Raw genomic sequence first — 27930 nt, 5'->3', positions numbered from 1 at the left:
TTCCTTGAATAGACTTACTGACAAGTTTATTTTAAAAGAAAAATTTATGTCATGGCTTTGATGTCCTAGTTCTGTTCTTCCTAGCACATGTTAAATGTATAATTATTAAATGAAAAATGCTCATTTTTATTGCCTGTGATCACCCTGCTTACCCCCAAGTGGAATCTGTACCTTAGAGACTCTCATCTCAGAAGCAGTGGTTCCCTCTCCCAAGAAGATGACAAGAGACAGTATTAGGCCTACTCTGGAACAGATCTCTCACCTCTTGCTGGGCATCTTGTATATATTGGTTATTTTTGCCAAAGGAGTACATACAAGGTAAGCATTGACATTTAAAAGTCCTGAGACTTAGTTTCTGGAAGTGGAAAATCATAGTGTTACTTATGAGGCACTCTGCAAAGCCTTGGGCGTTTCACCTACCTGGTAAAATGAAGATTCTGCAAAAGGGGATACCATTATATACAGTTTATCTACACGTTTCTTTGTGATGGTTCAGTGAGGCTGGTTAACTTATGTCCAAAAAACAGGCATGAGTCAATTGTAGACAATTGTCTACAATTGTGTTTGTAGGCCAATTGTAGACAATTTCATCCAGCCTTAGTCTTGGAGAATTAAACCTCACAAGCCCTGTGTTGTGTAGGGACATGGAACAGTGATGTGGTCAGTCTGAAAGAGCTCTGGGGCTTGATCTCCAGTTCTACCTCTCATGATGCTGGGGAAATTGCTTCATGTTTCTGAACCTCAATTCTGAATCTGTAAATTGGGGATAATAAGAATTCCTGTACCTTGTGGGGTTCTTGAGACATTAAATGAGAATATATGTGAGAACTCTTGTATAAGATCTGAAGGGCTACAAAATGTCACTTAAAAATTAATCTCCTATATAACCCTCTTGTATAAGGCTCAAACTGAGGCTCAAAGACAGACCTGGTTGGGGTTACAACGAAGGTCTTATTCCCAGTTTCTTTTCACCAGGTTGCTGCACTGGGGCCTCCTGGTAGAGCAATTATCAGCAACAGCGAGTTCCTGGAGAAATGGATATGTGCTGGGGTTGGGGGTGGTGGAGAGGAAGGGAGGAGAGCAGAGGCATCTTCTGTCAGGGACATGGAGAGGGCAGTAGAAGGGGAAGGGGCAAAGACAAACTCTCCTACCTTCTCTGAGGTAAGGCTTCCTCAGGCTTTGCCATTTTCCTCCCCTCTCAGTTTGCCTGTCTTTGTGTGCTTGAAGCTGACCTAGCATAAAATAACATGGCCTTTAGAACATTTTGAAAGCAAAGTCAAGTTTTAATGATCAGTTTTCTGTTCCTTGGTATTTTCTTTCAAGGAAAGGCCATGTTTTTATAAGATACTGCATTTCACTAGGCTCTTCTTTGGGCCCCAGAAAGCATTCCTGAGTGGTAGGTCTAAGGAGGCATTCCAGTTTATTGCTTCTGATGTACAATACTCTTGGAGGAACTGTCTTCATGTCCCCCAAGGCCATGTTATTCCCGAAAGTGGCAGCTCTTAAACTTGTTCTCTAATAAAAACAAGTGCCACTGATTCTATGGAAAGTGAGCTTTCCAAGTAAGACCAGCTGTGAATGTTAAAAAAATAAAAAGGGGAAGAACTTCAATACCAGGAATCCATAACTGAAAACTCCACATAGCTGATTTTCTTCAGGCATTCTCACAGCCATTTAAAAAGATGTCTTCAGCAAACTCGTCTAAATTAGCTAAAAATGCTTGACATGAGAGACACGTTGTGTCTGTAGGCCAATATTCAATCCAGGTAGAGGAATCTAAAGGGTAGATATACCTACAAAAAAAAAAGTGTTTGTGATGATGGGCACAGATACAGGAAACTACCTGATTTCCCAGGAAGAGCCCAGATATGGGCAGGTCCCCAGGGCCAGGCTGTTAGCCAGACTCTTCTGGGGGAAGATTCACAACTCTTGAAAGATCTGGAGCTGCCACGGGCTGCCATGATTAAAGGTGGGAATCGCATTTAGGTCAAAGTCTATTTTTGTAAACAGATAGTTAGGTTAATAATTAAGCATTTCAAAACAGTCTGAGGACATACTGAGGGGCAGGAAGAGTGGTTAAGGGAAGTGGGATGAGCACTGTCAGATTGATTGTCAGGTCTAGTCACTTGGTCCTCAGCCAAGTCCTCAGCTGCCATGATGGAGGTCAATAATTCTTTGCTTTAAACTCATATTATTTCATTTATGTTGGTTTTGGTTTGTGGGTTAACCACAAGGTATATAAGAAACATGCAGTATAGTTAAGAATAAATTACACAGAGTTTTGGAGGGAAGATCAGAGACTCCAAACTATCCATTACTTACTTGAAGCTGAAATTGTGTTTTATCTTCAGGGCTTCTTTACCCATAATTAAATACTGTCTTCCTTTTACCAGGTCAACGTTTGCACAGGTCATCTTTTTAATGAAGGTGATTTCGGAATCTTTCTCAGCAACAGCCTCCCCTGAGAAACATACAGGAGGGGTTATCACATTCACGTTCTAATGCCACAATTATGAACTCTTAAGCTGTCCAGGTCCTCATGGCTACTGAGAGGTTAGTGGCTATTGGAGATTGGCAATATCCACTTGGTTAAGACTTCAGATTCTGGAGCCAGACTATCTGGCTTAGTCCCAACTGTGCCATGTCCTGGCTGTGTGGCTCTGGTCATTGATTTAAGCTCTCTGTATTCAGTCCTCTCACCTGGAAAATGGGCATGATGATATAATTCACATTGTAGAAGTGGGTTATATCTGGAACGTGCTCAGCACATAGTAAGACTTACATGTATTTGTTACTATTGTTCTTGTAGACCCAGAATTATTATTCAGTGGTTGAACAATATTAATCTCATTATATTGAAAAAGATAGAAGTATTTGGTAGCTGGCAATGATCAACTTGCTAGAAAAGTACAAGATGTGAAAGACTTGGAAAATTTTATGGAGAATGACTTTAGGATTCCCAAAGGACTTAGAAGTAGCCAAGAAGTTGGCTCCCCTATCAAGAATGGTTTCCTCTCTGTGTTGGCCTGTTGAATTTTACCTGTTGAATTCTCCTTTAATTAAGTCCAACTTCAATTCTGACAGTATCTAATAAACCTCCCTGTTTACCCTCTGTCATAAGAATAATGGTGACTGAGCCCAGGGTTTTGAGCATGTTTACTGTTGAGCTGTACCCTCAGGCCTTCCCTCCCTCCTTTATATCTGAACTTCTACCACAGTGTTCCACCTACATCTCCTCATGTAGACTAGATACTTCTTGAGGTAGGGACTGTGTCTGACGCCCTGCTATATTATTAGTGGCTGATACCCAGCTGTTAAACAGTAACATGGTCATCCTAATTGTTAAATTCCAAAATGTTTTGAACTTGTTAGCAAATAGTGTATAATAGTAACTGTGTTCATGGCAAACTTTCATTAGTAACATAAATTATACCATACACTCAGTTCGAGGGTGTCCCAATGCCATAGCTTCCTGATATGGCATCATCTGAGCCATACCCCCCAACACTTATCAATTTAGCCACTGTCATAGCAAGAAATGTGGGTACATTGGGCCTTACATTTAAAAGCTTTTTGAGGTGAGGTATACTGGGGTTTGAACTCAGGACTTTGTACTTGCTAGGCAGGTGTTCCATTACTTCAGCCAGGCCTTCAGCCCCTTTTTGTTTTTAGGTTATTTTTCAGAGAAGGTCTTCTACTTTTTGCCTGGGCTATCCTTGGACTATGATCCTCCCAATCTCTGCCTCTTCAGTAGCTGGGATTACAGGCATGCACTACTGTGTACAGCCTTTAAAAACTTTTTGTTAGTGAAGAGTTTCAAGCATATTCAGAAGAAGGGATCATAGTTGATTAACTCCAGCTTCAACAACCACAAATCTTTTTTTCCATCTATATCCTCACCTACTCAAAGCACCCTGTGCTTGGGATGAATACAAATCAATATTATCCTCGAATGACACAGTTCACCTTGGTTCTAAATGGTTTCTTGTTAGTGTGCAGCAATTCTTATACAAGTAGGAAGTGTGTGGTATCTTGCTACTTACACAAGTTCAAAATTTATAGTAAGTATTAAACATTCAGAATCAGGAGGTAAAGTATGTAAAAACTGCTTAACATTTCCTTTTAAGTGTCACAAAAAGTAACTGCTGAATCTATGGAACAAAGGAGAAATGACTCTAATTGAGGACTTGCGTGACGTTCAAAACAGTTTGGAATGTCTTTTGATACTATACAAGAATTGATAGGAAATAAAACAAATCATTTATGTTTCTGGGATGAAAAACTCTTTATTACTTCAGTTAAACAGAAATGGTAGCATATGCTGTAACTTGGGAGGCCAGCAGTTCAAGGCCAGCCTGAACTGCATAGTGAGACCTGCCTCAAAATGAAAACAAAAACAAAAACCAAAAGCAAACCTGCACTCTATGTTTATTGTAACATTATATACAATAGTGAAGCTATGGAATCACCCTAGGGGATCAATAACGAATGACTGGATAAAGAAAATGTAGTATATATATATACATATATATATATATATATATGTATATATATATATGTATATATATATATATATATACAATGGAGTATTATTTAGCAATAAAGAAGAAGAAAATTATGTCATTTGCAGGAAAATGGATGGAACTGGAGATCAACATGATAAGTGAGATAAGCCAAGCTCAGAAAGACAAATATGGCTTGTTTTCTCTCATATGTGGAATCTAGACCTAAAAAAATGACAACGATGACATGATTGTAAAAGGGATACTGTTTTTTTGGGGGGAGGAAGTCAATGGGAAAAGGGAGGAGGAAAGAAGAGGATGATGAGTGGTGAATATGATCAAAGTTATGTTATACATATGTTTTAAAAAGCATAATGAAAACCACAAAACACTGTTAAAATGGAGGGGGGATAGGGAGGAGCTAAGAAAGAGTAATATAGATCAAAGTGTGTTATATACATGTACAATTCATTTATATTAATAAAAAATCAAGAAAGAAGGAGAAATGATTCATTATTGCTTCTGATGTGAATGTTGAATGCAAATGGAGCTTAACAGTTGGATGGTGGGATGGTGGAAGATCATACTGTAAAACACAGTTTTCATCCGAATGGCAATCAGGATTCCAATAAAGAAAGCTCATGACCATCAATGAAGAAAAGTGAAATAACATCACAAATTGCTTCCATGCAGAGAAAGGCTCCACATAACAAAAATAAGGAAACATTTTTTTGTCAATGTTGATAAAGCAAACACAAATTTGGAAAGTATTATTAGAATTTTTAACCATATCTAGAGTATAATTTAAAATAATCAAGCATTTTCAGACTTCAAGTACTTGATAGAATTTCAAAAGAGGAAAAAAACCAATATAAATATAGTATTAAAATTTAGACTTCTGGTCCTACTTATTGCAGAATTTATATCTACTGAAATGAGAAGACAGGTTTTTGGAAGTTACAAGCAAGGTAATAAAATAAATTTTAATTATTATTGAATAAATCAACTATTTTATTTAAAAAGTGTTTTAAGTAAGTTAAAGTGAAATGTTGAAGACTGAGGATGGCTCATAGATTTTCTTCATCTCAAAGCCCTGAAAGGACAACTGAACAACATATCAAACTGTTTTGCTGAGGTCTGGGATAAAATGATTCAATGAGAAATATTTATATGAACATTTTTAAGAACATGTCTCCCCAGGTAGAATATAAACCTTATGAAGGCAGAAACATGGCTATCTTATTCAAGTTGTACCTTCTGTGTCTTATCTAATGGTGGGCACATAGTAAGCACTTACTATTTGTTAAAAGAAGGAATGAGTGAATGTGGGCGTGGCAGCTCACTCTTTAATTCTAGCTACCAAGGAAGCAGAGATCAGAAGCATGAGGCCAACTGGGCAAAAAGTTTGCAAGACCCCATCTCAACCAACGAAAAACCTGGGTGAGGTGGTGCACACCTGTCATCCCAGCTACACAGGAGGCATAAATAGAAGGATTGGTCCAGGATGGCTGGACCCTATTGCAAAAATAACTAAAGCAAAAAGGTCTGGAGGTGAGTTTTACGTGATAGAGTGCCTGTTTTACAAGCACAAGGCCCTGATTTTAAACCAAAGTACTGAAAAAAAAATCTCACCTGTTTTGTAGACATCCAGAAGAGTTGCAGTGTACTTGACAAAAACATTTTCTTCAGTGATGGATGTGATGCTTACTTTATAAGCTGATAACAAAACAAGCAGGACAAAAATGAAATAGTTCAAGTTGAATATCACTAATGCCATGCCCAATAAAAAACATGATTTGTCCAACAGATGAGAAATGTAGCTTGGCAAACTACTGTGGCACTTGAAGTAGATCTTATTTCTTTCAAGGAACCATCCTAAACCCACTCAAACTATTAGACTCTTTAGTCCACTGTTGTAGAGCAGGCTGGTTAGGATAAGAGCCCTACTAAATGAAACAGCAGACAAACTTACATTAGCTGTGAAGTCTGATGCCTTTCACTTATGATTAGTGGAGTCATGTCCACGGTCACACTTCCTTCTCTTACCCACAGAGGGGGCCTCTGTCCACTAGTCAGACCTACCCCACCATGTGAGCTGCCTTGCTTCCTTGAACAGCTTCACTGCTTTTGATGTTTCCCACTCAGCTTTGTCTGGATTAGCAACTGTCTGACATGAGCCACCCCAATCCCATTTTTGAAGACTTAGGCACTGATGTTTGATATATGGTATATTTGACCTCACCTCTGGAATGACCAGCTTAAAGGGAACTATTCCATCTATTGGCCCCATACAAGACCCTTTAATTTTTGTTTTTGATGGGGTTGAAATGAAAGACCTAAAAGGTTTGTCCATTTTTGAGATCCATCCAGTATAAGTCTATTTCAAATATAGATAAGTGATAGATAGATGAATTCACTGTGGTGGAATTGAAGGTTATGTAAGTTATTGGCTTAAAATGTAATAAAAATGTCCTGAATTTCAGATTTACAAGTCTTTTGGTGAGGATAGGGAATGCTAGTATGAGGACATGGATAACGAGAGCAATTTTATTTTGTTTCTTTGTGCTATTCCAGTAACAGTCTATGGTCTCCAGAAAGAGCCAGATAAGTCTTTTCTTGAAAATAATATGATAAATCCAGGTTGCATTTATTCTCTGTATTAAAATAGGTTTCTGACAAAGAAGAGTTAAAATAGTTGTAAAATGGAGGGAAGAAATTACTCAGTGCATTTTTTTTGTTTGCTGAAACAATATTGTCTTCAAGTCCTGATATATTTAAAAAGCTGCAGTGGGTCTTGGCTGAGCCAGGCAGTTTCTTAGCATTTTTAAAAGTCAAGATGAATTCAAAGGGAAGAAATACTGTAATCCATATAAAATTCATTCTGATGGCTCTATTTTCATTAAGAGGATTCTTTAGACTATTATGGAAATAATAGTGGGGACCAGGATGCACTCTATTCTACTACTTCCTACCTGACCTTTAGCCTCAGTTTCTTCACTGGTAAAACATTGATAATGGGCTATTACCTTGAAGGGTTCTTATGGAACTCCAATGAAAAACCAGATATGAAAACAGCTGGTAGATACAAAGTAACAACCAGCTGTACTAATTTAACTTGGAAATAACAATCTTCAAATTTCCAAAAAATGATTTGAGATAGTCTACAATATGATCTCTCTGCAAAAAAGTGTCAGAAATAAACATGGGAAATGAAAGATAGAAGAGAAAGGTGTCAATTCTATCAGGAACCTGAAAATAAGGCTACAACTGTACTTGGGCACTGATTTAGATCTGAACTCTGAACAACCAGAAAGACCCTCCTTTTGAAACAAAGAGGGTTTCAGACATAACCCTGCACATATAAAAAATTATTTAGTAGTTCTATATTTACCTTAAAAAAGATTTTTAAAGAAACAACTTCTTCAAATCACCCTGGCCTGTGCCTCTGCTCTGTCAGCTATAAGAATACACAACTGAAATCTTATACCTCTGTGGCTTCTCAAAAGTTCCCTTCCCTTTGAATGTGTTTTAGTGCTTATAATTCAAAAGGATCTATTAGGGTAGAATGTCTTTGCTGGGTATGCATGTCACTTCCATTATTTTTAATGAAAATCACATTTCTTTGCTGAAGAATATGTAACTGTACATTAATTCTGAAAACTGATGGCATTTTCCCTCAAGAGAACAAATGGAGTATTATAGCCACACAATCACTCTATAAAGCTTTTGATCTTTCTGATTCTGATTTCATGTATTCATAAAATTTCATTTAAAAAAGTACTCTATTAAACTTTTGAACCCACCATATGCAATCTCTGGTTTACACGCTGTTTCTTTTCTGGTATCTGCAGAGATTGTCATATCCAATTCTTTCTGTTTTTGCCCACAGTCAGCTGGATCATGAGACAAATGATAAGAGTTAAGTTAATGTAAAAAAAGGCAGACACTCTTTTTAAGATTGAGAGTTGTTTCTTATGAGCCTTGAGACAACCCAGTATAATCTTACAAGTGCCAGATTTCTAAGACTTCTCCAATTTTTTTCTTTCTTAAAGTGCAATATTATTAAAGCAAAAACAAAACCAACCAACCAACCAAACAAAAACATGAGACTTATTCTTAGAATGAGTATTCACTCCACATTCAACTCTTTAAGAATATATATGCTTCTTTTGAAGAGAAGGAAAATGTTTTTTCACTTTTGAGTATAATGTAAAGTTCCTTGAAGGACTTAACATACAGCTATAAAATTTTACAATAAGGACTTAGGAAATAAGAAAGAAAGGAGAAAAAACCCAAACCCAAGTCAACCCAGTTGTTGATTATTGCAGGTTCTGGGTCTTTTTCTTGGCCAAAAAAGACTGTCTTTGATTTACAAGAGATTAAATGGAAGCAGACAATACAGAGAACTCTGTTAACAGGAAGGAAAAGCGGCCCTGACTCTCTCTTCTCTTGGGTTGTGGTCCTATATTAAAAAGATCAGGTGAGCTGGTCCTGGTGGCTCATATCTGTAATCCTAGCTACTCAGGAGGCAGAGATCAGGAGGATGGTGGTTTGAAGACAGCCCAGGTAAATAGTTTGTGAGACCCTATCAAAAATACCCATTACAAAAAAAGGGCTAGTGGAGAGGCTTAAGGTATAGGCCTTGACTTCAAGCTCCAGTACTACAAAAAAAAAAAAGACCAGTTGAAAGTAAAATTTCATATCATGTACCCTATGACACCCAAGAACCATCTGGATGGTGCTCCTCTATTCCAGTACGGTATTCCACCAGGTTGTTGAGGGGCTGTGAGGAAGCTTTACAACACCCAGGGAATCATCGTTTTCAAGCAGCAGAGATTACATTTCTCCTGAAAAGTGATAGTTGGCTAACAGCTTCCCTCATATGACCTCCAGATTGAGTGGCTGTTTTAAACAAGCATGCAGCCTCCACATTGTCAAGGGAAGCTTACCTTCTACACACCTGCATGTTGCTCCTTCACAGACTTTCTGAAGTTTGGTGTCAGAAGTGCTATGAAACATGGTGCACTGTTTATCTGTGGCAATAAGAGCATGGTGACGAGAAGTGGCTTGATCGGTGCATCACACGTTTGCTGATCATGAGTCTTCTACAAAGGGGCTTAAAGACTGCCTATTCCAAATGCTCCTCTGTGGCTAGGGCCCCAGGAGGTTAGATTATGAATGCGTGTCTTGGGAAGGGCACCTGTGTCCTCAGAAAGACCTCCCCTGTTGCTGAGTTCTGTGCTTGTAATTTTCTTATTCAATATTAATTGTTTAGAATGAAGGTATTTGGTGCTCCCATGAATGAGAAGAAAGTAAATTATGTTATATGAGATCTATTGAAGGGATTACAGTTGTCAGGCTGGACAAGAGCACATATACATAACAATATGTATATGTACATCATATATATGTATATCCTACATATATGTATATATATGCAAGAGGGCTACATATGTTCTACATGATTTCAGAAGGTAAAATTAGAATGAATGGCTGTCAGAGTTTGGTTCACTTAAAGAATTTTCTAACAAACAGAACTTTCCAAGGTCTCGGAGAGTCATCTGTCTTGAGCCAAACGAGCTCTCCAATCAGTTAACGTCCTCAGCAGTGACTGAGTAGTCAGACGTGAGATCATTTACTCAATAAACACTTACTGAGTACATGTCAAGTAGCTACACTTTGTTGGGTTTGATGAGAGAGATATACAAACAAATCATTTTAATGCAACGTGGCTGCTGCCATAAAAGGTCTGTGCAAACTAGCGGAAATACAGATAGGGTGGAAGTTGTCCTGGGAGAACTGAAGCATTAGAAGGTGAAGTGCGCTTCTCTAAAGAGGAGAGAGCCAATGAATATAGACATTGAACAGTGGCTTGAGGCAAAGAAACTTAAAGTTGGGGGCAAGAGAATCCAGTTAATTTGAAAATGAAGAAACCGAGGACCGAGATGTGAAATGATTTGAGTAATGTCATGAAGTAGCTTGAATATAATATTAAAAAAAAACTTATATGCAATAGTTTGAAGTAGTTCAGGCTAGGACTTTTATGAAGTAGGCTTTAAGAGAGGTAAATATATAAAACCTACAGGACTTGTGGATTTTTAAAGGTTATGTGAAGAATAAAGTAGCCTTTTGAAGGAGTTTTAGAGTTACATTGATTACCTGGTCTGTGATATTCATACACTGTGAAAGTAGCAGGATTCTGAAGCCCAACTTGGAAAAGTTCAAATATCCGGAATCGGACACAAAGGTACTTATTGGAGGGAATCTGGTTGAGAAATTCAAGCATTTAAGGAAATTATGGGAGAGAATATATTCATAATGATTTAGCCTGAAATTTTTGAGTAACACAGGGCAAATGTCGGGAGGTGGAGCTTACCGAATTCAGTTGCAGAAAAACATGTCCGTCTTTGATTTGGTAATCAGTTAACAATTGATCTACCCCTTCCACAAGCTAAGGAAGGAAAGGAAAAGCCTCAATTCAAATTCATTATCTTTATGTTTAATTGCACACCCTTTGTTAGTAGAATGTTAAGCCACAGGCAGGTAATCCACTACTCAAAAGTAATTCCTCTTCTTGAAAATGTCTGAACACATTAGTACACACACTTACATTTTCCAGATGATGCAAGTCCTTCACTTGTATGAATCAAAAGTTAGGTGGATTATTGTTTTGGAAAGAATACTTTTGGTGACTGTGTGAAAGTGACATGTTTAAGTAAAAGGCTATGCATTTGTCTATTAAATACTGCAAAAAAGAAATCCAAGCATTCACAGTAACAGTTAAAAAGAAAATACTTGCAGCTCGTAAGTCTTCCTGGTCTGCACTGATTCCGGTCGGCAGAGAGATATCCATCACTGCATGGGAGGAGCCTGATGAAGACTCCCCACTACTGGGCTTGTAGCTAAAACAAACCAGCGATTCGGAAACAGAGTAAATAAATGGACAAGATTCTTTAAGAAAGGGCCCTAGTCTCTAGCAGGCTTTACTTTTTGAATTTGGATCTCCATTTAGTTGTTCTTCTACCATATTAGAACCTCTGAAGTTTAGAGTTGCAAGTGATCTTTGAGTCATCTATTGTAACTCTTTCCTTGACTTGACTAATGGCCTTAATGGGCCACTATTTGGGAACATAGAAATCAACCATTCTCAGTGAACTAGCTGGGGAAGCTGAGGAAGAGAGGAAGGCACTAGTTCAAGTGGCTACAGCTAGTTCATATACAGCTGCATATGAATCCAGGTTTCCTGATTCCCACTCTAGCTCTTTTTCTAGTGGCCTATATTCCAGGTTAAAAATTAGTTGTATATTGAGAAAAGAGACTCAATAAACATGTCCAGGAATAGACAAGAAGACAATACACTAAAATGCTAGCAGTAACTTTCTCTGGATGATAAGATTATATTTCATTACATCTCTTCTTTCTGTGTTTTTCTCTGCTTTCTAAATTTTCTACCATAGATACTTTCTTTAAAAAATAATGCTTCAAGGACTATCCCTTGTTTAGGAATTATACTAGTGGGAAGTTAGATAGAAAGGTAAGGGCAAAATGGGAGGACTTATTTCATTTCATTTTATTTTTTATGTGTGAGAAAAAACACTGAAAAAAGGAATCAGGAAACTTGGGTTTTATTCCCGTTCTACTGAGCAATTTCTATAAATCATTTTCCCTTTGTAAGCTGAGTTTCTTATTTTTATAATTAACTGTGAAGAAGGATAAACTTGTGATTTAAATTTATGTTTCTGATTCTGAGGCTTTGGCTTTGGGTGGCAGAGCACTGGTGCTATTGCTAAGCAGAGTTAGAGGCCTGACAGGAGGGATGGGCTGGGGGTAGAGCAGGCAGGTCAAGGGCAGAGAGCACATAGCTCTAGATAAATTGACCTTCAGGTTCCAACCTCACCTAAAGATCCTTGAGAGGCAGCTGTATATTTGAGGCTGGCGCTTGGAAGACTAGTGAGGATGAGAAAAAGAAACTGAGAAGACAGCTTCATAAGGGGAAAATGAATTGCTCTCACGCAAAGGAATGAGTATTGGCAAAGTAGGAGATGGTATGTGAGTTAGTGAGGTGTCAGGACACATCTTTTCCTCAATCACACTTATAGAGCACATATAAAGCAGTCTCTGTTAGAAGTTTTTGATATAATATTTACCACAATAATTACAAGTATGAGAAAATCTCTGACTCATAAAAATGTAACCCTATTCTCCACCAAGCAAGCCATTTAGAACAGAATATAAGACGTCTTTGAACTGTGCCTTGACGCGTGAGCATCTCCCTAATTGGATGGGTAGAAGCAGAGAATTCTTGCTCACAGATGCAAATATTCCATCAACAGGATGGAAAAGGGCCTCCTGGGTGGAGACTGTCTAAGAAAAGGTTGCTGGAGCCTTGATGACTGGTTGCCATGGAGACTGTTTCAACCATGGAACAGAAATCCTCCTTTCAAGAAGCCTTTTGCCTGCTGCCAAAACCAGCAATCTTCCCCAAAGGCATTTTGTTGCAGAGAAATGAACCCCCCCCCTTTTTCTTATGAATACAAAAGAGAGGTTGTAAAAAACTGAATACACGAAAGAGACCCTCTGAACACAGAAACTATGTGCTGTATTTTTTTCTTAATCAAGAGAATATTCGGAGGCAAAGGATTTCTTACACAAATAAGGACTACACAGTTGCTATTGGAATTTACCCAACCTAACTTCAGTGTCACAGAGCCAAAAGTATATTCCACCCGCCTTTTTTTTTTTTTGAACATTCTGTCCCCAATTTGTAAAAACCAAAGGACAGACTATTCAGTATTATATTTTTACTTGTTTTCTTATGTACATTGACAATCTGGGATTGGGCTTCCTGTAAATGAAAAATGAATGAGTTTTTCATGAGCCTTTTTATGTATATAGCAGAGCTGGGGACAATTAGAACTGGCGGGACTTAGAGGTAAGATCGTCCAGTATCCTGCTTTATAGGAAAGGTGGGGAGAAGTAAACTGACTCACTGAACACCACTTGAGTACTCACTGGAAGAGCTTACTACTTATTGGCAGTACTTAGCCGTGCCACTCATGGTCAGAGAGCCCTTCTTCAAGCCAACTCTAGGTACCTCCCTGTCGGGTCACAGGCATTGATTCTAGCTCTCCTCAGAGGCTTGCTCATACCTCCCTGTGACAGTCATGAGTTTGAAGGTAACTCCTAGCTAATAGGTGCTAAGAGCAGGAATCGTAGTTGGGAGGAAGAAAGATGCCTGGGAAAAGGAGCCCTTAATGGAAAGACATTAGGGAATGAGGAAAGATGTTTGGAAGGGAACAGAGAGCAGGGGCTTGCCAAGTGAGGAAGTGGGGACTGCTGGAAGGAAGGAATGCTGCCAAGACAGGAAGCACACTTAGGTAGTGAATGAATCCTGAGAAGAAAGAGATGAGACTCAGGACTACAACCAAGGCTGAGGAACAGCTGGGAGGGAGGCAGTGAAAAATACTTTGCTGTTCCTTGGGATTAATGCTCTCAGATTACACTGATTGAAAGAGGTGGTTTAGATACTGGATTGGACATCAGAGGGTCAGGGATTTGAGGCCCTGGCTCTGCCTCTAATTTTTGTGAGAACTTGGCAGGTTACTTCACCTCTTTTGATCTCAGTTTCTTTATTTCTAAAATAAAGGGATTTCTATATCGTCTCCAAAATTCTTTTTCAGTTTGAATCTACTATATAATACTATGGAATTTCCAAATTATCCATATTGAATGCTTTGGCATCACGTGTGATTACATACAGAGATAGCAAAAGGCCATCCACAGATGTCACCGTTACTCACGGCACAAAGAGTTAAGGAGACAGAACACAACAGGAAGGAGTGGGCAGTGATGGAAGGAAGACAGAAGGCTGTCTTCTAGTCCTGGCTCTGCCACTCACTGTTCACTCTGTGATCACTAAAGCCCAAAATTATATGCGTATTTTCAAAACCACTGTACCCTTTCATAAGCATTTTAGGATGGCAGCTGTAGTAAGCAGACTAATGGCCTCCAAGGGTGTCCCTGTGCTAACCTCCCAAACCTGTGAATGTGTTTAGCTTATGTGGCAAAAGGGACTGTACAGATGTGATTAAATTAGGAATTTCAGATAGAAAGTTTATTGTGGATTATCTGGGTGGGGCCAATGGAACCAGAAGGGTCTTTATAAAGGAAAGAAGTAGGAGAGTCAGAGAAGGATGTGATAATGGAAGCAGGGGACAGAGACAGAGCCTGGAAGATGCTGCAGTGCAGTGTTGAAGATAAAGGACGAGGCTAGAGGCCGAGGAATGTAGGTAGCCTCCAGAATCAGGAAAAGGCAAGGAGACAGATTCTTCTCTAGAGCTTCCAGAAGAAATATCGCCTTGCCAACTCCTTGACTTTAGGACTCTTACCTCCTTACAATTGTAAGATAATACATTTATTTTGTTTTAACTCATTAAGTTTGCAGAAAATTGTTACTAGCAGCAATAGGAAGCCAATACACTGGTGAACTTAGGTTTCTGTGTTCAGTCTGCAGGTGTTTTCACGTGAATGTTTCTTGACCCTGGCTGTATTAGAATGACCTCTGGGGGTTGAATCTGAACTTTGGACGTTTCTGGAATTCTGACTTCAGTGTGCCATCTGAGTTCAGAACTACTGGCTGATGTTGATCAGGGATTTTGTTTGGTGAATGCAATTTTTTGCTGTGGGAACAGGAGCCACTTATGAGAGATCTTTACATTTTCTTTTCCTGATAATTATATCACATCTCTATTCTCTGAAAGACTAAAAAAGTTATACTGTGTGAATCAGAAGAAGACAGAAACAGGAGAGAAAGTTATCAAAGATGTTCTTTTTAAGAATTCCTGTTATATTTTTCATTTAAAAAATGAGCAATTTAGTATCTTCTGGATACATGTTAAAATGATCAAAATAAGACCTTAGTCAGGTATGGTGGTGCATGTCTATAATCCTAGCACTAGGAAGGCTGAGGCAGGAGGATGGTGAGTTTGAGGCCAACGTGGGCTACATAGTGAGACCCTGTCTCAACAAAACAAGCAAAAAGAAAGACCTTGAAATCTCTACTCCACTTTGTGGAAATGGGCTCACCTGGCACATGCTGTTATACGTTTGTATCCGGAGTCACCATAGCCACTGTAGCGGGATGCTAACACACACAACAAACAAGCAAACAAATAAACACATATAGGGTAAACTGGTTTTAGTTGTTTTTGAATCTGTCAAAACAGAATCATTAATGAACAAATCTCTGAACATACTTCTAAATGACTTGTGGCATGCAAATTGGCACTCTTGATGATTTTAATGGTAACTCACGGCTACTAACAGTACCAGGGAGTCTTTAAATAATTAGAGAAGTTCTCTGCTCTCAGAGAACTTAGAATTTAAAAAGAATCATTTAAGAAAAGTGTGTATTGGTAATGGGTTTGGGGATTTTGGAGGGAGGAAGAACAGATGACTGGATTGGCTGGTAGTTGGAATGTTCTTATAAGCCCAGGCCTCTGAGCCACACATGGACAATAGCAGAGTAGAGGCAGAAGCATACACTCTGACCCTGGGGCAAAGGTCAGAGGACAAGGACTGGAGAGTACAAGAGGATCTGCTTTTGGACCAGGAAGTTAGAACCAATCAACAGAGGCATGGGAAGGCCATAGGCTTTTTAAAAAGTGTGTGTGTGTGTGTGTAAGACTTTAAGTACTAGAGAGACCAAAGTAAAGATGGAGGCAGAGACACGTACATTTGCTGGACCCCTGGGAATACAGAAAGGATAGTGCTAGAAAACTGATAGGGTTATTAGAGAATTCAGGGCCCTGGGGTAAAATCTGGACACAAAAGTAATAGAAATGCAAAGGAATTATTCCTTTTTGTGACTTTACAATAGGTACCATCTTTAAAAGTAACATAATAAAAAGCCTTCATCAATAGTGAATATAGTTAGCTTAATTATTAAATTATTTACTATATTTCCAACTATAATTAAAGAGTTACATCTATTATAATAAATGGCAACAATGTTTATTTAATTATATGAGTAGTAAGTACTGGATTAAGAATTTTGCTTTTATCTGAGCATGCACATTTTTCCTAATCAGGGAAGATCTCTAAATGACATTCTTTAAGTTTAACCAGAATTACAGTGTAACTTTTGTAAATGTCACAATGTACCCCCAGTACAACAATATATGATGATTAAAAAAGAGAAAAAAACCAAAATGACAGTGTAAAAAAAACTGTTTTACCTTCAATGTCTTGGGTATCAATTTTCAAATAAAAGTTGCAAACTTCTTCTGAGGTACTGGTTTTGTGCACTACAGTTTTCACCTACAAGTGGACATGGAAACAAGAAGATTCTGCTTACAATGGGGAAATGCAAAGGTCCTATGGAAGCACTATTGCTGCAAACAGGACACTTAAAGTATCATTTTCAGAATCCAGTACAAATGGTACACATTAATGACTCATTTTCCCAGCAGCTGGACTTTCAGCAACCTCCACAGTCTGATACACTGCTGAGAGGACCAGAGTAAGCAAAAAAAAAAAAAAAAAAGATCCTGGCCAGGCAGAATCTTGGACCAAATCCCATGCAGTCAAATCTGAGCACCTTACTCTACAGAGACGTTCCCAAGGCTCTTGTCCCTGAGCCCATACTCTTAAACTTTACACATTGCAGTGCAAGGGTAGGACGCCTGGCTTTCTCCCCCCATTCCCCCCAGCCAAAGCAAACAACACAGTTGGGATGAGTTTGGATGTGGAGGGTTTGTCCACATTGAAATAGGCATATTGAGAGCAACCAGAAGTAATAGAAAAATAGACAATCCACCCCCACCATACAATCTCATAGACAGTTCTTGAAGGAATAAATAAGAACATAGTTGGGCGCTGGTGATTCATGCCTGTAATCCTAGCTACTTGGGAGTCTGAGATTAGGAAAATTGCAGTTCAAGGCCAGCCCAGACAAATAGTTCTTGAGACCCCCATTTCCAAAATAACCAGAGCAAAATGGACTGTAGGTGTGGTTCAAGTGGTAGAGTGCCTGCTTTGCAAGGGTGAAGCCCTGAGTTCAAACCCCAGTTTCACACACACACACACACACACACACACACAAATATATATATATAAAGAGGATAATTACAGAACATGCAGCTTAAGACTGCACTGACTGCACTGACATAGACAAAGAGCTTAGAAAAACTTGCGGCTAAACTGAAAAGAAACTTAAGCTTTTGCAAGTAATATGTCAGTCCCCAGAGTTGCTGGATAAATGAGATGTCTGTTACTAACCACAGAATGCACACACATATCACATATACACATACATGTAATGTGTTATATGCCTGTGTACATATGTAACCACATGTAGTTATTTATGTACCACAGTTATGTAACAATGGGAGCACACCCTGAGAAATGAGTCATTAGGCAATTTGGTCATTGTGTGAACTTCCTAGGGTGTACTTATCTAAACTAAGACAGCTATGACATCATAGGTGATAAAGTCTTATGGGACCATCATCATGTGTGTGGCTCATCTCTGACAGAAGTGTCATTCTGAGGCACATGAAGTATGTAAATTACATACATAATTTCTACAGATATACAGATGATATACGTATGAGGATTAACACAGTCACCAAAAATAAATTATGAGGACAATTGTCAAGACAGCTAGAAAGAATTATGTAAATGATTGCTACTTTAGTCATGGCTATCTAAGCTCCAAATTCTGTGACTTTTTTGCAAAGTCCTTAACTTTTATGTTATCTAGTAAAACTGACACATTCATAACTTCTAATGGCTCTCACTTCAATACTCACATGCACTGTAGCCAAGCCATTGCTAAATCCCGTACTGATAATGAGGTCATCATTGAGAGGCACCTGGAAAGATGGACAGAAAACCATGCTTTAGTTCGTCATGCAGTAGGGAGGGAGGACAGAGAAACAAAAGGAATGGGTGGACAACTGCCAGCCCACTCAGAGCTCTTGTGATATTAGATGGCTAAGAAAATTCTATGCCACAGTAGGCACCAAAAGATGCTGGAATTTCCCCATCTCTTCTACATGTGGATAAGATGCTTGAGATCTGGGTGAGCTAACAAAACCAACATGAGAGGTCACTTTTGGTTGCATTTGCATATATTTATGTGGTTCTAGTAAAAACTGGACCTTCATTTCCTTTTGCCAATTGAATAATTTCTTTCTGTGTCTAGCTCAGGAATTGGTATCCTATGTACCAATGGAGATTGTTTTCATTAGCACTGAGATTCATGACTCTAATGTGGGTGTGAAATGTCTTTGCCCCCCTACTATCTTCCCCTTTGCATCCCTCTTCCATCTGTTGATGGTTCATCTTTCCTACTTGTCACTGGCTTTTTGTGTCAAAACCCTTAGCACCCCATCAAGCCTGTTCAATCCACCATTGCTGTTGCTTCCACTCTGCTAGGAGGAAAGAGGAGACATGAACCGAGTTAAGCAATTATCCTCTCCAGAGAAGTCCTAGCCAAATAAGTATGGGAGAGATCATTGTGAGCAAGGCCTGAATCAGAGTTAGTTCTTCCTTTACTACGGGTCGTCAGCTCCCCCTTCCCTCTGCTTAGCCCACTAATGCAAGGGGAAACAGCATGCACTGATGTTTCCATCAGTCAATCTTTACTGCAAATTTTACTGAGCCTAGGAAAATAGGTTTTCTTATTCTCCCTGATAGAAGATAGCACACATTTCCTGGAGAACAAGTGTCTTAAGATGCTGCAAAAGAAAAGTTACTATGGACAAGTGAGTCTCAGAAAAGGCATGTACTGTGCCCCGCCTCTGAACCTCTTCCTCCCAGAGTCATGACACTTAGTCACATACATATTAAGAGCAAGAGAGTCCTGTATTAAAGAAGTTATTCAACTCCCTTAAACTAGAGTTTCCATGATTACTTGACTACCCAGCATTCCTTCATGTAACACATTTCAGGAAATTCTGGTACAGAGAATTCTGAAATAGATAACAACAGTCTGGGTTTCACATCGAAGCAGCATCCAGGGCCCAGGTTCAAGTTATTTTAGGATGACAGGAGGCCCTGTATGGTGTTACCTAGTCACTTCACAGAAGCCTACCAAGCTCCTCAGGCCAACAGCTCCTCATTAAAGCTTAGACTCAAAACATGAATCTGGTGAATTTGAAATGCTCCAGGGATAGGAGACACCTTCCTAACCTTGAGACCACAAGCACAAATGCATATGAAAACACCATGCGACTGGTGGGGACCACAGCGACTGGAAAATGACATGGCAATGCCCAGAGCTCTGTTGCCAGCTCTTTTGATTTTTCAAGGGAAGTTGGGAATCAGATTTGTATTTGAAATTTCTGGATCTTTAAATGTTGGCAGAGACCTGTGTGTGTCCTTATCCATATCTTTTTTTCTTTTTTACTATGGGCCACTGGTTTGAAATTTTATTTCTCATGCCTATCCACTTTGCACAAGCAGAGATCTGTGGAGAATGTGGACAGTATGGAATAATCCCAATTATTTATATATTTAAACATACTTAATAATGCAAACATGATAATTAGAAAAATATGTATTAGTAGCTGGGAACTGGCAACTAATAACAGTAAAGAACCTACATCCCACACTATGTCCTTTTCTTTTGGAAATTTTCATAAGACATCAAAATTTTAGCTTTTAAAATTTCAGTAAAGAACATGAGGCAAGGAATTTGGGGACCTGAAGGCCAATTCCAATCTTCCTTAGTTCAGACTAAAAGGAACTGACTTCCAATCCTGTCTTCTTTTCCACGATGACACTACCTCTCTGTGTGATGTTACCTATATTTGGAATGCTCTTCTCTTTTCTTCCCCTGCTATGTCATTCTGATTCTTCCAGATTTAACCCACGCATCTGGACACACTGGACAACCCCAACCCCTACCACCTTTCAGTCTGAATCAGAAGGCTCCCCTCCACCCACCATGCTTCCATGGGCCTATCTAGACTCTTATTTTTCACTATCTGTTTCAAGGACTGTCTCACCCCTGTACCCAGGTTCTTTGTATTTTATACTTGTGAATTCCCAGTGCCTACTTAGGAAACAGCAGCCAATCAACGCATGTTTGAATAATGAATAAATACATTTGCAAAATAAGGATGGGACAGATGTTTTCAGTGGTCCCATCCAATTCTAAAATATTGTGAAAAAATTCATTTACCTCTACTGGCCTCCCAAGGAAATGCTTGTCTGTCACCTTATAATGGTAGAATTCACCTTTGTGCTTATAGGAGACACTGATATCCATATTCAGCTGAAGTTGTTTAACCAAGAGTGAATATTCTGTCAGGCCCTCGATGGCATTAATTGTATCCTGTCAATAATCAGCAAGGCATAAAATGTTTTATATATATTTATACATATAAATATATAAAGTGGTCTTATGAAAGGGTAGGCAGAATTGTCTAGAGATAAAAACCTAGCTGAGTGAGTGAAACCATTTAAGGGTCCCATTGTAGAGGAAGAAGTTCTCCCCTCCTTAATAAGGATGCTGCTGTTAGCAGGACAGGAAGGAAGTGTGGCCTCAGAGCCCTACACATTCTGCACTTGCAACCTCAGACAAGTCACTCTGCAAAATGCCCCTGACTCTGAATGCTTTCTCTTCCTCCTCCTTCAGTCTCAGCTTCAATATCTGCACAGTGAGACCACACTCTCTTCCTTCCATTTATTCTCTGTTTCTGCCCTTTCCAACATTCACCTCAATTTATAATCTTTTCATTGAAGGCTTATTGTGGTTCTTCCTCACTGTCATGTGATTCATGGAGAAAGTAGTAAGTATACCTCTCTCGGTGTCTGTGGTTTGATTCTGCCTCCTCCCAAGTTCAGGTGTTGGAAACGGAATCCCCAATGAGGCAGTATTATAAGGTAGAATGAGCACACTTTAAAATAGCAATAAAAGTATAGTATAGGGCAGGGGTGTAGTTTAGTGTAAAGCATATGCTTAGCACGCACAAAGTCCTGGTTTCAATCCCCAGCATCCCTCCCCCAAAACATAAGTAAGTAAATAAACAAGTAACATAGTCATTTGTTTCCACAATCAAGTGTTATGCACTGTACACACTTGTATGTACTATACTTGTCCATGACGGGCATTGTAATGGGTTTGCTCAGACCAGTGTCACCACAAACACACGAGCAACATACTGTACAATGACACCACGATAGTAACTACGACATCACTAGGTAATAGGAATCTTTCACCTCTATTATATTCTTATGGGGCCACCGCTATGTATGCAGTCTGTCATTGACTGAAGCAATAAAACTGTCAGAGGAGAACGAAGCAAGCCAAGGACATGTTACCTGGGTCGAATAAAAGCCGCCTCCATACCTCTGCTCTTCAGATAGCCATCTGATGATGGGGTTGACATAGTTCATCTCCTTCAAGCTCAGGCTGGTGAGTAAAGCGTAGGCAGTGGTTTCCACCATACCTGCTGTACCAGTGGTAGGTGCAGAGCTGTCTGTACCTTGTTGATGATCTTTCCAAAACCGGTAAATGGGTGGATCACCTGTATCAACACACCACATTCATCAACAGGAGGAACAATGTGAATTTGACTTAATTCTAGCAGGTATATTATGGCCTTCTGGTTTCTAAAAGCTACTTACTTTCTTTGTGAGAAGAACTTCCTTAAGGTGACAATACAAACAAGATCCCATAATACAGTGCTACTTGTCTTTATTTAAAATGAGAAGACCACATGTACTAGGTAGAGGCAGAATAGTGGAGGAGAAAGTGCAATAAGCTAGGAATTAGTAGACTCAGGTTGTAGTTTGTTTACCAACAGTGTCAGTCTGGGCCAGTTCTTTAGTTCTGTGGGACCCAGTCTGGTAATACTTTAGGTAAGTGACACTTCCTTCTATGCAATGAAACTCAAATGAGATACTAAAGGGAAAAATATTTGTAAACCAGAAAGCTCCATGCACATAAAAAGGGTTATTATCATTATTGACACTACAAGATAAATTGGAGAACCTTTCTTCCTGAAGGAAAAAACTCACACCTGGAAATGATAAGATCACACCCAAATCCTTCAGTTACATTTTTTTTATTATCACCTCTCAATTCAAAGCACCAATTATGTCATATATGCAGCATTTTTCTTTTTTTTTTTTTTCATTTTTCTTTTATTATTCATATGTGCATACAAGGCTTGGTTCATTTCTCCCCCCTGCCCCCACCCCCTCCCTTACCACCCACTCTACCCCCTCCCGCTCCCCCCCTCAATACCCAGCAGAAACTATTTTGCCCTTATCTCTAATTTTGTTGTAGAGAGAGTATAAGCAATAATAGGAAGGAACAAGGGGTTTTGCTGGTTGAGATAAGGATAGCTATACAGGGCATTGACTCACATTGATTTCCTGTGCGTGGGTGTTACCTTCTAGGTTAATTCTTTTTGATCTCACCTTTTCTCTAGTTCCTGGTCCCCTTTTCCTATTGGCCGCAGTTGCTTTAAGGTATCTGCTTTAGTTTCTCTGCATTAAGGGCAACAAATGCTAGCTAGTTTTTTAGGTGTCTTACCTATCCTCACCCCTCCCTTGTGTGCTCTCGCTTTTATCATGTGCTCAAAGTCCAATCCCCTTGTTGTGTTTGCCCTTGATCTAATGTCCACATATGAGGGAGAACATACGATTTTTGGTCTTTTGAGCCAGGCTAACCTCACTCAGAATGATGTTCTCCAATTCCATCCATTTACCAGCGAATGATAACATTTCGTTCTTCTTCATGGCTGCATAAAATTCCATTGTGTATAGATACCACATTTTCTTAATCCATTCGTCAGTGCTGGGGCATCTTGGCTGTTTCCATAACTTGGCTATTGTGAATAGTGCCGCAATAAACATGGATGTGCAGGTGTCTCTGGAGTAACAGTCTTTTGGGTATATCCCCAAGAGTGGTATTGCTGGATCAAATGGTAGATCGATGTCCAGCTTTTTAAGTAGCCTCCAAATTTTTTTCCAGAGTGGTTGTACTAGTCTACATTCCCACCAACAGTGTAAGAGGGTTCCTTTTTCCCCGCATCCTCGCCAACACCTGTTGTTGGTGGTGTTGCTGATGATGGCTATTCTAACAGGGGTGAGGTGGAATCTTAGCGTGGTTTTAATTTGCATTTCCTTTATTGCTAGAGATGGTGAGCATTTTTTCATGTGTTTTCTGGCCATTTGAATTTCTTCTTTTGAGAAAGTTCTGTTTAGTTCACATGCCCATTTCTTTATTGGTTCATTAGTTTTGGGAGAATTTAGTTTTTTAAGTTCCCTGTATATTCTGGTTATCAGTCCTTTGTCTGATGTATAATTGGCAAAAATTTTCTCCCACTCTGTGGGTGTTCTCTTCAGTTTAGAGACCATTTCTTTTGATGAACAGAAGCTTTTTAGTTTTATGAGGTCCCATTTATCTATGCTATCTCTTAGTTGCTGTGCTGCTGGGGTTTCATTGAGAAAGTTCTTACCTATACCTACTAACTCCAGAGTATTTCCTACTCTTTCTTGTATCAACTTAAGAGTTTGGGGTCTGATATTAAGATCCTTGATCCATTTTGAGTTAATCTTGGTATAGGGTGATATACATGGACCTAGTTTCAGTTTTTTGCAGACTGCTAACCAGTTTTCCCAGCAGTTTTTGTTGAAGAGGCTGCTATTTCTCCATCGTATATTTTTAGCTCCTTTATCAAAGATAAGTTGCTCATAGTTGTGTGGCTTCATATCTGGATCCTCTATTCTGTTCCACTGGTCTTCATGTCTGTTTTTGTGCCAGTACCATGCTGTTTTTATTGTTATTGCTTTGTAATATAGTTTGAAGTCAGGTATTGTGATACCTCCTGCATTGTTCTTTTGACTGAGTATTGCCTTGGCTATTCGTGGCCTCTTGTGTTTCCATATAAATTTCACAGTAGATTTTTCAATCTCTTTAATGAATGTCATTGGAATTTTGATGGGAATTGCATTAAACATGTAGATTACTTTGGGGAGTATCGACATTTTTACTATGTTGATTCTACCAATCCATGAGCATGGGAGATCTCTCCACTTTCTATAGTCTTCCTCAATCTCTTTCTTCAGAAGTGTATAGTTTTCCTTGTAGAGGTCTTTCGCATCTTTTGTTAGGTTTACACCTAGGTATTTGATTTTTTTTGAGGCTATTGTAAATGGAATTGTTTTCATACATTCTTTTTCCGTTTGCTCATTGTTAGTGTATAGAAATGCTAATGATTTTTCTATGTTGATTTTATATCCTGCTACTTTGCTATAGCTATTGATGATGTCTAGAAGCTTCTGAGTAGAGTTTTTTGGGCCTTTAAGGTATAGGATCATGTCGTCTGCAAATAGGGATATTTTGACAGTTTCTTTACCTATTTGTATTCCTTTTATTCCTTCTTCTTGCCTAATTGCTCTGGCTAGGAATTCCAGTACTATGTTGAATAGGAGTGGAGATAGTGGGCATCCTTGTCTGGTTCCTGATTTTAGAGGGAATGGTTTTAATTTTTCTCCGTTAAGTATAATGCTGGCTGTAGGTTTGTCATATATAGCTTTTATAATGTTGAGGAACTTTCCTTCTATTCCTAGTTTTCTTAGAGCTTTTATCATGAAATGATGTTGGATCTTATCAAAGGCTTTTTCTGCATCTATTGAGATGATCAAGTGGTTTTTGTCTTTGCTTCTGTTAATGTGGTTTATTACGTTTATTGATTTTCGTATGTTGAACCACCCCTTATGCAGCATTTTTCAATATGTAGATTTTAATTATATTTGTTATTGTTCTGGTAATATAAACCGGTCACCTCAAATCCTTCTTGGAAAAAAATTAATTAAAAAAATCAGTAAAGTATAATTTTTTGAAAGTTACTCAAATTTTTTATGCATCTGTTTACAATTCATAATTACATTAATTGCCTGAACTTGGACAAGAGACTTTCCTTTCCCTCTCAGTCTCAGATGTGCTATATCTAAAATGCAAAGCTTAGGTTTTTTTTGTTTTTCTTTTTGGCTCTACTGGGATTTGAACTCAGGGCCTCATGCTTGCTAGGCAGTCATGCTACTGCTTGAGCTACTCCACCAGCAAAGTTTAGTTTTTAAAAAAGATCTCCAGCTTAGATGTTATTTGAATTATTAATCTTTCTTCTAGCTCTTAAATTCTGTTTTTATGATCTGTGTCTTACAATACCAAAGACATATCTTTTGTGTTATGTTTGAAGTACTGTACAAGTGGTCCTGAAGTAGACATTAAAATTTAGTCATTTTTAAACAATCACAGAAGTGAAATTTTGTAGATGGTCATAAACCTCATGGAAGAGTTATTATACTTTTAGAAACCCAGGCCAGGAGAAAGCTCCAAAGTGCCAGATATGCCAATGGCTTCAGCTGCTTGGTGAGATACAAGCCAGGTCCCGAACTCTTTGCTTAGAATCCTCTAGTGGCTTCCCTTCTCACTCAGAGTGGCGTTAAGGTTCTAGGCTCCCTCTGGTCCCACTGCACCTTGACATGAATGAGGCACACACAGCTTTTGCTCTGGAAGGAGGAAGCCCTAAACCAGGGCATGTGGCTTGGGGGTGGAGCATGGGCTACATTTCAGTCTCAATTCATCTGGTTGCTTGGGTGCTGTTATGGTTTAAATATGGTTTGTCCTCACCAAAACTCATTTTGGGGGCTTGGTCCCCTCCACTGCAGCACTGGAGGGAGGCCTGATGGGAGGTGTTTAGATCATGGAGGTGGAGTTCTCATGAATGAATGAATGCTTTTATTTTGGGAACAGGTTAGCTATTCCAGGCGTTGAGTCCTCTTTTCTCTCTGTCCTGTGTGCTCACTTGTTCTTCTACTTTCCACCATGGAGTCTTCACCAGAAGCTGAGAAGATGCTGGTGGTATGCAATTAGATGTCCAAAACCATAAGCCAAAATAACTTCTTTTCCTTTATAAATTACTCAGTCTTTGTTATTCTGTTATAGCAACAGAAAATAAACTAATACAAGGGCCTTAACCATTGCACAACTATATACAGAAGCCCTAAAGAGTCCCTATGATGACCTCTAACATCCTACACAACTTTCCTTCAACTCCCTCATGCTTTTCTTCTCCGACCTCACTTCCTACTCTCATCTCACTCCTCTGCAGTTACACTGCCCTTCTTGGAGGACCACACACTCTTGGAGCACCAGGCATGCTCAGACCTCAGGGCATTTACACATGCTGCTTCTAGATAGCCACAAGGCTTACTTCCTGACCACCTTTTAGGTCTCCACTAAAATACAGTCCTGGCTGTGCAATGACATTTCCAAGAATGATGGATCACAGGTACAATGGTATATACCATACGGCCTAGGCAGGCAGTGCCTATACCATCTAGGTTTGTGTATGTATACTCTGTATACCGAATGCTGGTGGCTCATGCTGGAGGCAGAGATCAGGAGGATCATGGTTTGAAGCCAGCCCAGGCAAATAGTTTGGGAGATCCTATCTCAAAAGTACCCAATACAAAAAACAGGGGTGGTGAAGTGGCTCAAGTTGTAGAGCACCTGCCTAGCAAGCATGAGGCCCTGAGTTCAAATCCCAGTACTGCCCCCACCCCCAAGTATATTTGGGGTGGCAAAACTGCCTAATGATGTGTTTCTCAGAATGCATCCCCATCGTTAAGCGACACATGTGTGACTGAACAGTGAGGCTTAAGCCCAGTTACTGTATCTAAAGTCACAACCCACCCCCTCGCCTTGCCTCCTTTCCCTGCTTTATTTTTCTACACATCAGCCATCACCAATCTATTCACAAAGTGTGTGTCTCCCAACTACAATACAAGGTCCACAGCATAAAACAGTGTTTGGCTCACAGGAGTTATCCATAGGATGCTCAATACTTAGTTGTTGAGTAAAGGTATGAAAAGTATTTGCTGAATGAATGGAGAAATGAACAAATAAGAGCACTCACTTCTTTGTAGTATGATGATTTGCTCTTGAAGACAAGGACTGACTCTTACTCAACCTTGCATGCCACCCGCTTCTCAGAATTAGAAGACCAAATGCTTAGAAAGGACTTGCTGTGTAACTGTGTGGAATGAGTCCTACCTTTCACCAAAGCTTCTTTTTTCAGGGCTGAAGCAATTGAACGAAACTGTGGGTGCGTGTTGTCTCCCAGGGAAAGCGCATAGGCCACAATGGCCAGTGTAAAGGTGGTCTTGGATGGGAGGGCATTTTCAAGCAGGAAGGTATCAGCTTTAGTTAGAGCTGTGTTGATTTTCTGGAAATAAGACAAGAAGACGTGTAAGTTTCTTTATCAAGCATCAGCCTATCAACCTGTGGGAACAGCCCTCAGGTCGCACCACCCTGGGGTGGTCTTTGTTTCCCTGGGGTAGGGAGACAAAGGATGGAACTAGGACCCCCAAATGGAAGTTGTAATAAAGCAAATCCTTCCAA

The 27930-nt window shown here is 39.3% G+C and overlaps 1 protein-coding gene across 1 annotated transcript in view; it reads right to left on the bottom strand.

The window, feature by feature from the left end:
- Positions 1 to 1311: 1311 nt before the first annotated feature.
- C5 (complement C5) overlaps positions 1312 to 27930 on the bottom strand; it is a 75386-nt gene continuing 48767 nt past the window's right edge. The window contains exons 28-41 of the mRNA XM_074051113.1: positions 27583 to 27754; positions 21834 to 22039; positions 20692 to 20844; positions 18314 to 18376; positions 16739 to 16820; positions 15588 to 15645; positions 11302 to 11404; positions 10879 to 10953; positions 10662 to 10767; positions 9452 to 9535; positions 8306 to 8395; positions 6135 to 6218; positions 2323 to 2461; positions 1312 to 1793 (exon numbers count right to left, since the gene is read on the bottom strand). Of these exons, the coding sequence (XP_073907214.1) occupies positions 1655 to 1793; positions 2323 to 2461; positions 6135 to 6218; positions 8306 to 8395; positions 9452 to 9535; positions 10662 to 10767; positions 10879 to 10953; positions 11302 to 11404; positions 15588 to 15645; positions 16739 to 16820; positions 18314 to 18376; positions 20692 to 20844; positions 21834 to 22039; positions 27583 to 27754 (1554 nt within the window). The 3' untranslated portion in view covers positions 1312 to 1654. The remainder of the gene's footprint in view (positions 1794 to 2322; positions 2462 to 6134; positions 6219 to 8305; positions 8396 to 9451; positions 9536 to 10661; positions 10768 to 10878; positions 10954 to 11301; positions 11405 to 15587; positions 15646 to 16738; positions 16821 to 18313; positions 18377 to 20691; positions 20845 to 21833; positions 22040 to 27582; positions 27755 to 27930) is intronic.

The sequence above is a fragment of the Castor canadensis genome, chromosome 13 (assembly GCF_047511655.1).
Source record: "Castor canadensis chromosome 13, mCasCan1.hap1v2, whole genome shotgun sequence".
In the NCBI taxonomy this organism is placed as follows: Eukaryota; Metazoa; Chordata; class Mammalia; order Rodentia; family Castoridae; genus Castor; species Castor canadensis.
This window is presented reverse-complemented; position numbering and strand designations above follow the sequence as displayed.